Source organism: Myotis davidii, unplaced genomic scaffold (assembly GCF_000327345.1).
Source record: "Myotis davidii unplaced genomic scaffold, ASM32734v1 scaffold1525, whole genome shotgun sequence".
In the NCBI taxonomy this organism is placed as follows: domain Eukaryota; kingdom Metazoa; phylum Chordata; class Mammalia; order Chiroptera; family Vespertilionidae; genus Myotis; species Myotis davidii.
In genome coordinates, this window is record NW_006296279.1 from 551,928 (window position 1) to 569,831 (window position 17,904).

Sequence of the window (17,904 nt, forward strand, 5' to 3'; positions counted from 1 at the left end):
AAATATTTCTAAATTAAAACCAAAATTATACATACAAGGAGACTCACTGATGCATTCTTTGTAAGTACCGAAGATTAGTAACAACCTTAATATGCATCCACACGGGGAGAGCTAAACAGGTTTGGATATAGTCATGCAACAGAATATAAAGCAACCATTAAAAAGAATAAAGGGGCTGGTGTGGCTCAATGGTTGAGCATTGACCCATGCTCAACAATTGAACAAGAGGTTCCTGTTCAATTCCTGGTAAGGGCACATGCCCGAATTGTGGGCTTGATCCCCAGTGGGGGGTATGCAGGAGGCAACCAATGTATGGTTCTCTCTCATCATCGATGTTTCTATCTCTCACTCCCTCTCCTTTCCTCTCTCTGAAATAAATAAAAACCTATATATTTAAAAGTATAAAGGGGATATGTGTTCTTAGGGAAATATCCCAAATATACCAGTAAGTGGAGAAGAAAGCAAATTAGAAAATAATATGTATAGTATGACCCAAATTTTTATTTAAAAAAGCAATATAAATCCTATCTAAATATTTGTAATAAAATCATGCTCTGTTAAAAAATAATTACTTCTAAGCTTTCACTTTCTACTTTATATACCTCTTATGCTTTAAAATCTGATAAAGAATCTGTTTTATTTCTGAAACTTAAGAAAGTTTTTCTAAAGGGATATAAAGAACCAAGAGTCAAAATCTAATATTATTGCGCATTTACTATATGCCAACATGTTGGCACTCAGAATCCTCCTTATGCCTCATTAATCTAATGGGTACATGTTCGCATTTGAACATATACTACCTCCTTTTGAAGAGAAGGAAGAGGAAGAAACAGAAGCTCTTAGATGTGAAATGACTTGCCCCAAATGACACAGCTAAATAAGTTGCCAAATGAGTTGTAACCTGTACCGCTGTCTCAGTCCATCACTCCTGTCATCTACATGAGAAACAGAAGCACACAGGGTGGCTACCAGATCTTGTAATAAGTTGGTGAGTATCAGGAGCTGTGAGCCAGGCAGCACTTACGACCCTGGCATGGTGGAATGGATGTGCCTGCCCGCTAGCCACAAGTGCATACGTCAGGTTATATCTTGACCTGGCTCCTTCTCAGGGAAGAGGTGAGAGGATGTGACAGAAAAGGTGGCTTCCCTCCACGTCTTGGCCACAGATGCTCCATGGAGAGAGTGGCTGTCACTAGAGTCGTCCCAGCCAGACCAAATCCCAGCGGGGTCACTCCTACCTGAAGGCCACACACAGAGTGGATCATACACCGGCCACAACTTCCTCCCTCCTGAGGCAGAAGGAGTGACAGTAATGAGGTGGTGGCACTCGGAGCTGTGCTCTCTCAGATTCCGCTGCCGGAAAGGGTTCTCTGCCCTGCTGCAGGTGTGCAGTTAGCGGACGAACTCCTGTTCGCTTCCTAAGGACAGAAACCTGAGCTTTCCAAGGAAGCACCTGCCAATAGCTGGGCGAGGAGGTGGCTGAGTCCCCGGTACAGGACTCCTCGAGCTGGCATCTCTGCTGCAGCGGGCACTGCGGGGATGGCACGGCCTCTCTCAGATCTGCACTGTGGCCTGGTGCTTCCCTGACCCTAGACTGCCTCCTTCCCTGTTCTTTCATAGATATGTGAAGTGCACAGCCCAGGGGCGCGGATCACTGCAGGAGCTATTCACAGGACTATAGATGTTTCCTCTCGCCCACACCTCACCACCACATCACTGAGGGCCTCTTTGCCCATTTCTTTTACCCAGTACATCCTGTCCAGCTGTCAACAAAGAGTTGCAAGTCATACTAACAGGCAAAAAAAAAAAAAAAAAACACAATGTGAAGAGCCAGAGCTAGCAACAGAACCAGACCCAGACATTCAGGGATGTTGGAATTATCTGACCAGGAATTTAAAACAATGATGACTAATAGGCTAAGAGCTCTCATGGAAAAAGTAACACATGAAACCAGGTAGATAATGTAAGCAGAGAAATGGAAATTCCAAGAAAAAACCAAAAACACTGTAACCGAAATGAAGAATGACTTGAAGGAGCTTATTAGAAGACTGAACACAGCTCAGGAAAAATATCTCTGAGTTTGAGGCTATGTCAAATAGAAACCTCCAAAACTGAAATGCAAAGAAAAAAAGGACTCCCCAAAATAGAACAGAATGTGCAAGTACTGTGGGACAATACAAAAGGTGTTCAGATACAGGTAATGAGAATACCGAGGGAGGAGCGAGAAACAAAAAACATTTGAAGCAATAATGACTGGGAATTTCTCTAAATTCATGTCAGACACAAAACTACAGGAAGCTCAGAGGACACCTAGCTGGATAAATGACCAAAACACACACACACACACACACACACACACACACAAAACACAAACCCACATACAAGGAACAGGAGAGAGGAATTAGGAATATTTTGTCATAAGCAGCACAGTGTTATTTGAAAGTAGACCTGGATTATTTGTAAATTTACACTGCAAACTCTAGGACAACCGCTAAAAAAAAAGAAAGAAAAGAAAAGAAGTATAATTGATGTGCTAAGAAAGGAGTGAAAACAGAATCACACAAAATGCTTAATTAAAACTACAAAAGGCAGAAAAAGAGTGGAAGACAAAACAGGAACAAAGAACAAGGGCACAAATAGAAAAGAACTAATATGGTAAATATTAATCCAACTATATCAATAATCACTTTAAACATCAATAGTCTAAATGTACCAATCACACCAGAGATTATAAATGTGGATCAAAAAATGAGACAATGATATGTTGTTTGTAAGAAATCCACTTGAAATATAAATACACATATAGATTAAAATAAAAGGATGAAGAAATTTATACCATGCTAACACTAATCAAAAGAAAGTTAGAGGACTGGCCGGTATGCTAAGTGGTTATAGAATCAGCCCATGCACCAAAGGTGGCAGGTTCAATTGCTGCTCAAAGGCACATACCTGATCCCCAGCCCCAGTGTAGGTGCATGCAGGAGGCAACCAATCAATGTGTCTCTCTCACATTTTCTCTCTCGCTCTCGCTCTCTTTCTCCCTCTCCATCTCTTCCACTTCTCTCTATAAAAAAAAAAAAAATCCTTGGGTATAGATTAACACAAAAAAAAGAAAAGAAAAGAAAAAAAAAGAAAGCTAAAGTAGCCATATTAATTTCTGACAGACCAGACTTCAAAGCAAGAACAGTTATCAGGGATAGTGAAGGGCATTACATAATGAAAAAGAGGTCGATTTTTAAGAAGATATAACAATCCTTAATGGTAATGCACCAGACAATAGAGCATCAAAATCGTGTGGCAAAAACTGATAGCACCAGACGGAGAAAGAGATGAACCCACTATTAGAGATGGAGACCTGAACACCCCTCTATCAGAAATGGACAGAACCAACAGGCAGACAATCAGTAAGGATCTATATAGCACCATCCATAACCTGGATATACCTGACAACAGCAGCAGAATACACTTTCTTCTCAGCTCACCTGCAACATTCACCAAGCTAGACCACATTCTGGGCCATCAAACACACCTTCACAAATTTAAAAGAGTAAAAATTACACAATGTCTGCTCTCAGACCACAATGAAATTAAACTAGAAGTCAATAACAGAAAGATAGCTGTAAAATCCCAAAAGATTTGGACAACACACTTCTAAATAACACATGGGATCAAAGAAATCTCAAGACACATTTAAAAATATTTTGAGGCCAATGAAAATGAAAACACAACTTATCAAAATGTGTGGCCTGCAGTGAAAGCAGCGGTTAGGAGGAAATCTATCGCCCTGAATGCATATATTAGAAAAGAAGAAAGATCAAAAATCGATCATCTAAGTTCCCACCTTAGGAAACTAGGAAAAAAACCAGCCAATTAAATCCAAAGTAGGCAGAAGAAAAGAAATAATAAAAATTAGAGCAGAAATCAATAAAATTCAAAACAGAAAACCATTAGAGAAAATCAACAAAATCAAAAGCTGGTTCTTCGGAAAGATCCATAAAATTGGCAAGCCTGTAGCCAAGTTAACTAAAATTTACTAGCCCCTGGGATGTGACTCAGATGTTTGCCTCACATTGCCAAGCAATGAGCAATTTCTTATGCAAGACAGGTAGACAAAAACACTAACATCCTTTCCTTTTTTTATCCATTTGGTCAGTTAAAAAACACTTACTACTGATGAGCATGTACTATGTGCCAATCACTGTTTTAAGTGCTTAGGACACATTAGTGGACAAGAAACACAATAAATAAGTAAACTGTATAGTACATTAGAGGGTATTAAGTTAAGTGGAGAAAACTACAGAGCAGGTTGAGTTATAAATATTTTTTATTTTGTTATGAATGTTTATATAAAACATATACCTGTGTACATATGCTAAGCAAATACTTTTATTTTCTTCCCTCTTTTATCCCCTCATCATCTAACATAAGGTGCATTAATTATAGTTAATTTTATATATTTTAAGTATTTAAATTACAAGATACCAAAAAGTGTGAATATCACCCAAGGACTTGTCCCAGCAAAAGGGAGAATACCAGCCTGGTTAGTCGGGATCATATGTGGTTTTGTTTTCTTTTTGCTTCCTGTATCTTCTTTTCCTCTGATCCTATATATTGTTCAAATATATATATATATATTTATGGTCTACAGGTACAACCCCCTTTCATATATATAGCACTTCTAGCTCCTTCCCTACTCCTTCAAAAAAGTGAATTGACACGTGTAAGCTCAAGCAACTTGGAAGAGAGCTGTCTGCAGTCCCTTTTACAGATGGGAGCTTGGTCACTTACCCAAAGTCATACATCGTGGTATGCAGCCCAGCCAGGTCAAAAGTCTGGGAATCCTGAAGGTTCCCTCCAAGCCAGCACACGTGCTGTGCACCATTTACTCAGCCCCTGGGCCCCACAGAAGTGAAGTATAAGATGAGATGACCCTCGCCCTTACCTCGGCCAGGCGGGAGTGCTTGTGCACGTTCTCGCCTTTCTGCACGCTGGGAGCCAGCTGCTGCAGGACTCCCCTGCTGCTTGTCAGCGCTCTGGTCAGCCGAGCAAACTTCCCCCAGCCTGGAGCATGCGGAAGAGAAAAGAGACAAGTTCAGCCACATCCTGAAGGTACACGGACAGTCACACCACAAGTGACACTGTCAGAAGCAGACACCCCATGGCTTCCTGAACTCCCTGCCCGTGGTCACAATGAAGCCTGCTGCTCAGAAAAGCACACAGAGATGCTCAAATCTGTGCCGCTTTGCCCTGCACGCTCACTGTATCCTCATTATGACTTTGTGACGTAGGTGGGGCGGGTTTTAGCACCTGTTTACAAAAGGGAAACTGAGGCACGGGGTGCCTAGACACCTAGAAAGAGTCTAGAACCCAGATCTCTCCAATCTGGCCCAAGGCTTTCCGGCCAGACACTAGAGGCAATCGCGATGCTTCTCTGACCTTGTGCCTGAGCTCAACCCCGGCATCTGATCTAGCAGAGGCCCAGCTCACCCCGGGTTTCAAACGGACACACTGTCAATCGGCCATTCCATTCTCCAAGGCCAGGAGAATAAAAAATGAATTTAACCCGTGGGTAAGTGGGGGGAAAGCACGGGCAGACTTTAGTCTGCTCTGGGATTGGGGGAAAGACAGTTGGTGACAGGTCCCCTTAAAACAAGAAATTTGGAGAGACTTGGACTGAACTCAGGATCCAGAGTCCCAGAAAGAATCTGTATACAAATCCCATCTCTGCCTCCAGCTTTGTAATCCCCAACAAGGTACCTGGGCTTAGGTATCTCATCTGTGAAGTGAACATTAAATACTCTACCTCCCCACACTCAGGGGGCGTTTGCCTGGTAAAACAAATGGGCTCTGACTGACGGGCTATAGCGGAGGTTGTCGCGAGGACTCCTTGGCCATCTGGACTCGTCAGTCTATCCAGGAAAAAGACAATACTGATCTTTTTCTAATCCAGCACACTTGATACCCAGAATCTAGGATGTATGAGTGATCTTTACTGAGAATTTAAGACATATGGGTGATCTTTTTAAGGTCCCCAAAGACAACTGTCCCTTCCAAAATCCAACAACCCATTTGCATCAAGGTTGGCCAAGACAACTGCCTCACGGAACCCCTGAAAGCCTGTCGGGGTTCTCAAGGCCAACCTTGGGGTTGAGGGTCCCCAGAAAATAAACAGAGCATGCAACTATTTTTCCATGACAGCTAAAATCAGGACAAGGCGATTTTATTTCTTGTCCTTTAAAGTTTGGCAGTATTCAGTGCCTGGCTGCAGAAACCTCATCGGCCAAGTGCTGCCCTGGAGCACCTTCCCAACACAGACTCCGAATCTAGAGGACAATGCAGCTAGGCAGAAGAATGGCCCTGAATCCTCCCCAGACCAGAAGAAATGGAACTCCAGCTCCTCTGAGAGTAGGTCCAGGGATACCAGGAAAGACATCCACAGGCCCCTCCCTGGGAACTCATGCCCGTCACTTTGAGTAGAAGCTGCAGAGAACCCCTGTAAGGCGTCCTCACCCCCATGGGAAGGTTGTCCTAATCTGTAGAGTCACAGATTCTCTGAGAGGAGCTGGTGCCATAACCCAACGTCCCGAAGGGAACAATGGACACATGGGATGGATGGTCAATGTGGACACTGCCTAAATGTCCTCAAGTCTTCCTCCCCCATCTTTTCCCTACCAAGGAACAAATAACCAAAAATCTACAATGATGTCTTCAAGCAGCAGTCACTAAATCATCACCTTTCCATCATCCTAAGGGAATAAGATAAAATGTTAATACTGGGGGCGGCGGGGGGGAGGGTGGGAAGAAGGGGCCTGTGGCTTGTATCCATTACTCTGTTTCTTTCCCGAGTGCCTCACAAATCTCCCACATGAAGAAGACACATTAAAACAGGCCGGCAGTTACCACCGCTTGCCAGAGCTCTCATCTCCAACTATTCTAAATCTCTGGCCTTCAAAAATCTCCTCTGGAGTTTTCCATTCCGTTTGTTGTCTGCATTTGGCTCACATTTAACTATACATTTAGAAGACATTACATGCATCTTTGACAATGGGTTTGCTCCTTTAATGTGAGATTACTTGGTGGGGGTCTGAGAAAAAAACAAGAGGGGTGACTCATTCTTCGGTGAGCAATGCAGAGAGAAGGGCCTGAGCCTTACACTCTGGCTCTTCCCTGCGCACTTGCCCAAGGCTGGCTCAGCAGGGAGAATGGGACAGAGAAAAATACACTGTAGTCTATTCCCCATTACCCACAAGGACAGAAAGCAAGAGATAAACAAATGAAACCCCTGGAGCATCACAGATTCTTATTTCAGCCAAGAATTTCCACTTTCTCATTCAGCCTACACACACACACACACACACACACACACACACACATGCACACGCACACGCGCGCACACACACACATGCACACACACACATGCACGCACACGCACACGCACACGCCCCAGAGCTGTTCCCAAGCAGCAAACCTAGCTTGGCCTTCATGCCTGCTCCATACCATCTGTGGGTGCTTTTTGTCAGAGAAAAAGGGAATAAGCCAGAAGATGGACAGAAAAGAGAAGAAGAGGAAGTCAAGGGCCTGGATAATTCATCAAAAGGATCATGAGAGCTTATATATTAAATGAAAGAGGGAGCTCAGAGAGCCTTTCCCAGGCCCGTCACCTGTGCTCGGAGCTCTGGGAGAAAGGCCAGTTACTTGGCGTCAAGTGTTAAATAGACTATTGCCATGTGTTTACCCCTTTGTGGGTTGTTTGTGGGAAAATATTAGGCACCAACTGATTTCTCGAATCCACTATTAGGATGCACTTGCCCCATTCCCACGCCCAAAGTTAGGCACTGCATGGTCAGAGAAAATAAAGTCATTTTAGAGATAATCAGCCCAAGTGGCTTTAAAAAGACTGATCTGAGGGTGGGAAAGCACCTTTTAAACAAGCCTAAGTCAGCAACACTCTTAAGACCCTGGATGCTGATGGACGTGTGGGACCAAGACGCCGCCACTGGGCCTGTGGGATCTCACAATGAGAGAGCACGCCCAAGGAGAAATGCCAAGTCAGAGAGCAACCCAGCCACAGGGCAGCACACTTTCCATCTCGACTTGGTCCTTGAGGCCAAAACTGCAGTTTATAGGCTTATGAACAAGGCCTGGAGAATGATCACGTTCTTCTATCATAAACAGACTAGTATAAAATTTGACCTTGTCCTAAGCAGACCACCAAATCAGCGTGGGCCAGGGGCACAGCGACATGACAAGTGGGAGGGTCTACACGTATCTGCCATGGCTTTTGAAATGGACAGGCTTATAAAGCATGTCCGGGAGGAGACATTAGGCATGATCCACTAGCAGCATGCCTACATTGAGGACGAAAGTGTGTGTGTGTGTGTGTGTGTGTGTGTGTGTGTGTGTGAAGGAAATACATTGTTGAAGCAGGTTAAATGAAGTGGAACATTTTATTTCTGAAAAATAAACCTCAGTGAGTCTCACCACATCACTCATATAAGTGAGTCTCATTTATCACACAAAATGTGACTTATGTCTTCTTTCAGGTTTCATGAGAATCAAATGCAGACAGCAGGTGACATGTGAGGCGTGTTCTCTATTGAGTATGCCTTTCCCACTAAATAACACCTATATGTCACCTGAAAATGTTCCAGTGGTGGTGAAAACATTCTGGCTCGATCTAATCACGCAGTTTACGTTGTTAAGAGAAAACTTGCAAAAATAAATGTCACAATATCTGATTACCTTTAAAATATTATTTGTGAGTTTATTCAGTTAAAGCAAATGGCCTTTCTAGGTGGCAGCAAGATGTCACTTAATCGTGAGGGAGCCTATCACCTAGTAATAGCTCTTGCACTGAGAAATCTTCCAGTCAGAAACTAGAAAGCAGGGAATCCCACGTCTGCAGGAGAAAGGGAGCCTGCAGGAGGCCGAGACACTGGTGGGAGACTTCACATCTGCTGTAGTCTTCAACCAAAAGGCAGGCTGAAATTGATTTGCTACACTATCAGTAAAAAAATAAAATAAAAATGGACCGGTATACACAGTACTATGCTCTGAGCTCTGTAAATGTGAGCATCCACATGTGCTAGGATTTTAAATATCCTCACGGGACACAGCCCCTGAGAGCATCCACATAATTAATGCTTTTTAGTTCCTCCTATAATTCCCATTTAACAATCCCAATTTGGTCACATCGAGAATAATAGGCCCCAGTTTGCCTCCCCTGGGTTCCACTCTCATCTCTCTGCTGAGTCGCAGGAAACCATGGGCGCAGAGCTCTCTGGCAGAGCTGGGAAGTCAACTACAGGCACAGAGCCAGGGAGCACTGCAGTATGAATGCGCCCCTAGCATCCCAGTTATCATGAGTAGACGCTTTGGAAGAGGGATGAAAAAGAATGCCATGACACCCTCGAATCCCAAACCTCTGGGAACAACGTGCCATCTTTTATATATCCTGGTGAGTGGGCCTCTTCTGGAGGACAGTTGTTCTAGAAATCTGAGCCGTCTCCTTTCCTAATCACCAATATTATTCAAACAATGCGTGCAGTGGTGTGGCTGAGGTGTATGGTAACATCTGTGGTCACAGCTGATTAAATGACACGCATGGAAATGTTACTCATGCTCATTAATACCATGTTTCAAATAAATGAAATGGCTGCAGACTTACTCAACCACACTGATAGAAATGGGCTAAAGTCTACTGTAACAATCTTGAAATCCTAGAACTCAGTCAAATTTAAAGATGTGTGTATACATAAAGATGAATGTGGCCAAGGACTACCTCATTTAGGTGACTGACATCTGTCATGTGAAAACCCAAGAGGATTCTGATGAGGCCAGAGATGCCCAACTACCTTCTTCTAAACTTCATTGGAAAGGATTGATCTGAACAGGTATAAAACTGATTCAGATGCTTCCCTAAACAAAGCTTTTATTCTCCCCTTCTCCTCCCTCAATACATTCCAGAGCAATAAAATGCTTTACTATCAAAGTTTAAATCTTGATCTTTGTGCAGAGATTTCCTTGGCAACCTCAAATTCTCTGTAATGCAGCTCACAATGCAGGGAAAAAAAAAAAAGCCACAAATATACAAATCAGAATTACAAACCTTTACATGAATCATCTTCAATTGGCTGTTTGAAAGCTGTTATGTCACTGAAAGTGCAAAGAAATAAAACCACTTTATCCTGTTCGTTTCGAATTGGAGCAATTTTCACAAAGAACCACACAGGTGTCCCTGAAAGAAATATCAAAAGGCTGGTCAGTCATTTGCATTCTCATTTGAGGGGCTATGGAAGCAAAGAATTGAGAATGAATAGCTACAAATATTAATTTTCAAAAAAAAAAACACTTCACTCCTTCAGGTACTGGGGTTATTATGCCATTAATTTCTCTTCTTGCTGGAATAAAAACCTTCACAGTAACTACATAGTGTGGCCTTTCTCCTCTTAAAATAATGTTGTAAGCACAGATCTCTTAACCCTTGTAAAACGATGAGAAAATGGGTTGAAAAATCCCTCCAAATGTATGGTAATAGCTAAGGTCCAGAGACACAAAGACTTACTTGACCATGTGATGGAGTAAAGAGAAGGGGCCAGAATGGGCACTGCCAACATGGTCGGCAAACCATGCAAACCCAGATTTCCTAAAGGGCCCCAGTGTCAAAATCCAGTTTGGGAATCCATCCAATGTGGCCCATATGCTCCATCAACCATGGACCAGAAACTGTATTTCTAAGTCTCTCTCCCCAAAATAAAAATTCTAAAGGTCCAGTACAATAGCAAGTGACAACACATTGAGAAGGGAAAGAAACACCTCAATGATTCTCCAGCAAAGGCTCCCCGAGAAAGGGAGTTTTCCGGGTGGTTCGGGGTTGTGATTACATTAGTGCTCAGAAAGCTCAGTGAAGGTGGTTCAACTTTTAGTCCTTGCTCCTGAGCTAAAGTAGGGGATAAATGAGCTCTTCCAAAGCGCTGTCCTAATCTACAGAGGGAGAAGCTGAGCAGGGCTCCTCTCACTGACTTCTCATATACCCACTCAAGTATCGGCCAAATACCTACACAAAGTCAGTCCCCAGCTTCCAAAACATAATGAGGGAAAACAAGTGTTTTCTCTCTCCAGAGGACATCAGCAAGTCTCACTGATCAATTCTGTGACACAAAATTAAATGAGACACAGAACAATGACAAGTCCCTCCCTATCTAGTTCTTGTCTCCCAGTCCCTAAAACAGCATCGGGCATATAAGAACCTACTATTTGTTGAATTTTGCATAACTGGGCTAGTAATTTTACATACTATTTGATAGCCATTTTCAAGTTAAAATACAATAAATATTTCTCTATGTTAAGTATTAGGGAAGCTTCCAGGCAGTGGGCTCAGTATTTATTTTACTTTATTTTAGGAGATAGAAAGCAAATAACTCAATGAATCTTGGAGATGGAAATAGATCCCCAAGAGGTCACCTGGGTCTCTCTGCCCACAATCACATCAGCTTCCATATCATACAAATAGACAGAGGTCTTTGATTAACATTAGGATTAGCCAGTCTAACTTAATACCTAGTTTACATATCCAGCTACACCACTTATATAAATATGACTAACCCATGTAAAACAGGCAGCAAATAGATTAAAAGAGAAATATTCACCTTAAACCTTAATTATCTATGGGTTCATCTATAGTTAATTTTAATTCGCTGTCCATTTTCCCTTTCCATAATTTTCAGCTGCCAGTTTCTGGGCGCTCTTAGAAGACAACTGGATTATAATGTCACTAAGAAAAATGTGTTTTGAAAGAAAAATCCACTATACAAAGATCACAAATGGCTTTCCAAAATCAAGAAAATGTGGCCTCTGAATTAGCCACTGTTTTTGGAAAGTCTGTGTTACTGCTTCTCCCAGTCCGCTCCTAAGAAGCTGTGGGGTTGAAAATCATTTTCAATTAAGCAACGGAAAACTAAAAAGAAACCATCACACCAACTGAGCCCATGTACCCACAGCTCTCGGGTGTATCCTAGCTGGTAAGGCAAAAAGCAAACAAATCAAAAAAACCATTTTCTTTCTGCTCTAAAGAAAACTTTAAGCAATTTTCGCTTAAGGTGGTAAACCAGAAAGCACTTCTAATTTATCAAAGTTATAAATCAGATGAGAGGACAGCTATGATTGAAGTCTAACACCAGCAGCCCTGTCTTGCTGGAGTCCCCAGCACCCTCCCCTTCACAGCTGCCACCATGGGTCCTCCACTGTGCTCTATCGGCCTGTGAACATTCCAGTTGGGGCTGTACCATCTAATCTTTATATCCATTCATGACTACTGGAACTGATGACAACCTACATCTTCCAGATCATGAGAGCCACTATTAAAATTCTGCCTCCTCACCCAACTATCTGCAGTGGAAAAACCAAGAAAAGCAAATATTTGAGGTCCTGTTTCTGTGAAAAGGACGAAGAGGCAATGATTAACTTTCTACTAAAGGAAGATCAATACACACATCCAGGAGAAACAGCATCTGACAATCCTACTGAGAGCAAAGGCTGCTGCTGCTGCTGCTGTGAGAGCAGCTCTTTTCTGGCGGAGGATGCCCACTGGAGGGGGCAGTTCAGGTCAAGCTCCTCCTTCTGGTCACTCTGTGATTCTCATCCCCTACATAGCTCCCTTGGGTCATGTACTTATGAACCTGGCACCTAGCCTGGCGGTGGGGTTTTTCAACCCCAGCAGTCAGATAGCAAAAGAGGAAGGCTCGAGGACATACTAATGGCCAAGAGACATATAAAAAAATGCTCAAAGTCACTAAACATCAGAGAGATGAAAATTAAAATGACAATGAGGTATCACCTCACACCTGTCAGAATGGCTACCATCAAGAAATAAACAAAGGACAAGTGCTGGTGAGGATGTGGGAAAAAAGGAACCCTAGTACACTGAATATAATATGTGTTTTCGGATGGGACTGTTCAGGCAAAGGGGCACTGGATTCCACATTCAGTTCATCCAAGTTTTCTCCCAACACGAAACTGCTACCAAGACCCACATCTTTTCCTCGGTCTCATCTTGCTTTAAATAACCAAATGCTAAACCTTTCTGGACTCCCCGTGGGGACATTATTTCATCATGATACACCCAGACTCACTGGCAGAACTTAAAAATGTTTCAGGTTAGTCCCCTGAATTTTCACTTACGTCTTAGAAGACAGCATAAGAATAAAAAGAAATCTGGGATCAGATAAAAACAAACACAAAACAACAACAACAATACAAGAAAAACAGCAAGGCTCAGGTGTATGAGAGTATGTTTGGCCTCCATCATCTTCTCCCTCGCCTGGGCCTTCTCCCAGGTACTCTCTGTAACCAGGCAGCCGGGCTACATTCAACAACAACAGAATCGGCCAAACCACTGCGATTGGCTCTTGGGAAGGGCTGCATGCGCTGGGCCATTCGGCTAGGCCCAGAGGCGGGACCAGGGAATGGCAGCCTGCCCCAGGAAACAGACTAGTGGCCTGCGGTCAACTTCATTAAGACAAATGACTAGCGCACAGAGGATGAGACAGCACCAGGGGGACATAGTTGGCCACTGGCCATTAGAACAACTGATATGGAATCCCAAGCCCTGGGTTTGAGCCCTATCTCTGTTTATTTTGTGGCTTGGCCAGGTGACTTTAACTTCCCTAGGAATCAGTTTATCAGTTTTCCCTGTTTTTAAATGGGGATAATAGACCTACTTAAAATAAAAGATATGTGTGTGTGTGTGTGTATATGTATGTACATATGTATATGTTGCGTATGTGTATGTATGTGCATATGTATATGTATGTATATATGTATGTGTATGTATGTATATGTATATGTTTGCTACATAGGTATTTAAAACTACTACTTTCCTTTCTCCCTTTCTTTTAAATTTTTCACCTGTCCAATTGAAATGCTCATATAACCTTTCAGGGTTGTTTGGATGACTTAAAAAGAGAATGTATCTCAAGGAATTTAATGAAACTCCAAACCTGCCTCCAACCATTTTAAAGGAAGGGGGCCAGATTCAACCATAACAAAGGGAAAACTAGGGAAAAAATCAATGCTTACACCTCGATGTAATAAATATTTGATTAAAGAACAAAAAGCAAAATCTAAATAGAGAGAGTTACACTGCTTGTAGATAAGAAGATTCAATTTTGCAAAATGTCAGACCTCCCCATTTAATATATAAACTTAATACAATTTTAATCAGAATATCAATTATTCTTTTTCCCTTTGTTTTCCTTGGAGCTTGATGAATGGAAATGCAATTCAAATTGAAAAATAAAAGTAGAATGGCCAAGAAATTTTTGAAAAGAAAAATGACAGAAACTACCTACTGCAGTAATTAAGGATCATTGCTATTGGCCCTAAAAAAAGCAACAATAAAAATAGTGATATCATTTGTTGAATGCTTCCCACAATGAAGCCAAGCCCTGACACATGGTTTACTTCTCACAACTCTGTGAGATGAAATCGCTACTAAGACATTATCTCCATTTTAAATGTGGGGAAGATCAGTGGGAAAGCATTTTTAATCAAACTTACATATCTAATAAATTACAAAAGGATGCCCTAGCTGGTTTGGCTCAGTGGATAGATTGTTGGCCTGTGGATTGAAGGGTCTGGGGTTTGATTATGGTCAAGGCACATGCCCATGCTGTGGGCTTAATCCCCAGTAGGGGGGTTGCAGGAGGCAGCCAATCAATGATTCTCTCTCATCATTGATGTTTCTATCTCTCTCTCTCTCTCTCTCTCTCTCTTCTTTCCTCTCTGAAAAAAAGAGGAATTACAAAAGGATTTCTTGGAAAGGAGAGGAGAAAAACAAACCCAGGAATGTGAGAAATTTAGCATATAAAGAAAAGGGCATTTCAAATTAGAAGGAAAGAACTGTATTCTTTAAAAATAGTACAGAAATCCCCCATTATTGTGGTTTCATTTTCCAAGGTTTCAGTTACCTGCGGTCAATTGTGGCACAAAAATATTTAATGGAAAATTCCAGAAATAACACTTCATACGTTTTAAATTGCACATCGTCCTGAATAGCGTGGTGAAATCTCGAACTGTACTGAGTACTGGGATGACATCTTCAAAGGCCTGCCATGCCGCCCAGGATGTGAACCATCCCTTTGTCCAGCGTCTCCAATCCGTATGTGCTCCCCACCCACTAGTCACTTAGTAGCTGTCTTGGTGATCAAATCGACTGCTGCAGAACTCCAGTGCTTGTGTTCTAGGAACCCTTATTTTACTTAATAATGTCTCCAAAGTTCAAGAGTAGTGATGCAGGCAATTCAGACATGCCAATGAGAAGCCGTAAAGTGCTTCCCTTAAGTGAAAAGGCAGGATAATATATGTAGGTTTCAATACTATTCAGGGTTTCAGACATCCATGGAGTGGGAGAGGGGTCTTGTAATGTATCCCCCACAGATAAGGGAGGACAACTATACTGAGACAACCGCATAGACAATGTGGAAAGTCAATTAAGTTTGATTACTATGCCATGTAACATATAAAAATAAATTCCTGCCCGGCCAGTATGGCTCAGTTGGTTGAACATTGTCCCACACACCAAGAGGTCACCAGGTTCAATTTCCAGTCAGAGCCCATGCCCGAATTGCAGGCTCAATCCCTAGTAGGGGGCATGCAAGAGGCAGTCGATTGATGTTTCTCTCTCATTGATGTTTCTCTCTCTCTCCCTCTCTTTCTCCCTCTCCCTTCCTCTTTCTAAAATCAATAAAAACCACATAAAAAATAATAATAATAAATAAATTCCTAAGTGTTAGATAAAGCTCAGAAACACAAAGGAAAACACTGACTTAAAAATGTTATACTTTTATATATAAAGAAAAATTTTAATAGGAGAAATATTTTTCATTATGTGTATGACTTATCAATATCCCTTAATCTAAGCAGCTGAATAAGTAAAAGACAATCCATTAGGAAAATAGGCAAAATAAGATTGTTTTCCTATTACATTCATCTCCACAACTAGATTGTAACCTTTTCAAAGGCAGAGTCAGTTTCTTATATCTGGATACCCACAGCCTACAGTAGGTAATCAATAAGTACTTGGCCAGCAGCTTCTCCTTGCTGGCTTGGCACAATGTTTCTCTGATGGAGAATCGGGCCCAGAGCTCCAGAACTCGGGGCCACCGGCCTCGCCACAAGTTGTGGAGTTGGCCACACACTGGGGAGTGTGACCTGGAGGGTATATTGCTTTCATTCGGGGCTGATACTTCTTGATTTTCTTGCTTGAAAAAATGGGAAAAGTAACTGACTAGCACAATAGGGACTGCCTAAATATTTACTGAATGAGTTTATTAATGATGACTGTCATTTATGTCAGAAAATGTTCTAGCATACTGAGAAATACCTAAGTAACAATACAAAATATAGAGCGCTACCAAAATGCCCAGGTTTATTGGTTCAACTGGGCAATAGACACAAACCTGTCAGATAATCCATCCTTCAAGATATGAATATTCCAGATACTCACTCCAAATCACACCATGAAGCCTTCTACTCCCAACGCCCCCAAAGGTTAGAAAAACATGAATGCTTATCAAAGAAGATCCTTTGTACAAAGTTGTCCTTGCAAATACTAAAGAATGGGAGAGGAGAAAAATAATCAAAACAATTTATTAAAAAGCTTATGAAAATAAGTAAGAAAAACACTAGAATGAAATAGAATGCCGTATATGGGCAAAGAATCTGAACAATTAACATAAGAGGGTAATTTAAAATACTAAGTAGGGAAACTATTCAATCTCACTAGCATTAAAAAATACTCATCAAACAAAAAAAATTTACTTGTAGGCAATTTGATAAATTACACTATTAAATGCTAGTACAGTATGACGAGTCAGATGCTCGTAATCTTCAAGTGAACTTGGAAATGGGTTCAATTTCCCAGAACACTATTTGGCAAAATGTCTCAGAAATCTTAGTTCATAATCTTTGACACAGTAACACTCAACTTCTAGGAAAAATTTCATAAAGTCCACAAAATATCTTTGCACAAAGATATTCACTTTAACATGTGTTTAATAAAGAAAATTTAGAGCCTTATAAATTATCCAACAATAGAGAAAGTATCAATAAACTTCTTTCTAGATGATGTTTATGGGGAATTTTAATGATGGGGAAATTTTTGTGATGAAGATTACATAATTGTATGATTGCAAATTGCACCTATGTCAACATATCAATTATGTAACATGTGCACAGGCAAAAAAAATGAAAGGAAACACACCAAACAGCTAAGAGTATAGGAGTATTTCTCTGAGTCTTTGAGGCTTTGGGGTGATTGTTTCTTCTTTATACCCTCATGTATTCTCCATAGTAAACATGCAATCATTTAAAAATGAGAGAGAAAAATAAACACTCTTTGAGATGATGACATTTCACGTTTTAAAAATCTCCAAGGGGGTTGACGTTTCCCCCGTGGGACTCTACACTGCTTCGAAATGCTGAAAGTTTCCATCTAATGAACCGAAAGTTTGAAAGCAGGAGCAAACTCTGCCTCCTCCTTCCTCTCCTCCCATCCACGTAGGTTCAGTCTGGTTTTCCGGGGCATCGCCCTTGGTCCAGCCCCACACTGCTCATCCCCCACTTCAATGCCCTCCCTCTGAATCTCACGCTTTTCTTTCATTCATCTGTTTCTTGGGGACTAGCCTTTCAAAGTCACTAACACAAACATTCGCTGAGCAGCTCCTCCAGGCCAGGCTCTTTGCTAGATTCTTGGAGAGTTTTACTTCAGACCAGACGGGAGTCCTGACAGTAAAGGTGGTGCTTTCCACCTCCTGGGCACTGTCTGGGGCTGGGCAAACTGAGGAAGAGCCAATCAGCGGGCACCACTGACAAAATTCTGCACTCAGGCTCCTCCCCCCACCCTCC

General features: G+C 41.8%; 1 protein-coding gene across 2 annotated transcripts in view; it reads right to left on the reverse strand.

The window, feature by feature from the left end:
• The window catches only part of KCNH1 (potassium channel, voltage gated eag related subfamily H, member 1), a 252,546-nt gene that overhangs the window by 211,062 nt on the left and 23,580 nt on the right, over positions 1-17,904 (reverse strand). For both annotated transcript variants that reach the window (XM_015568819.1, XM_015568818.1), the window contains exons 4-5: positions 10,109-10,237; positions 4,943-5,061 (exon numbers count right to left, since the gene is read on the reverse strand). In XM_015568819.1, coding sequence (XP_015424305.1) covers positions 4,943-5,061; positions 10,109-10,237 — 248 coding nt within the window. The remainder of the gene's footprint in view (positions 1-4,942; positions 5,062-10,108; positions 10,238-17,904) is intronic.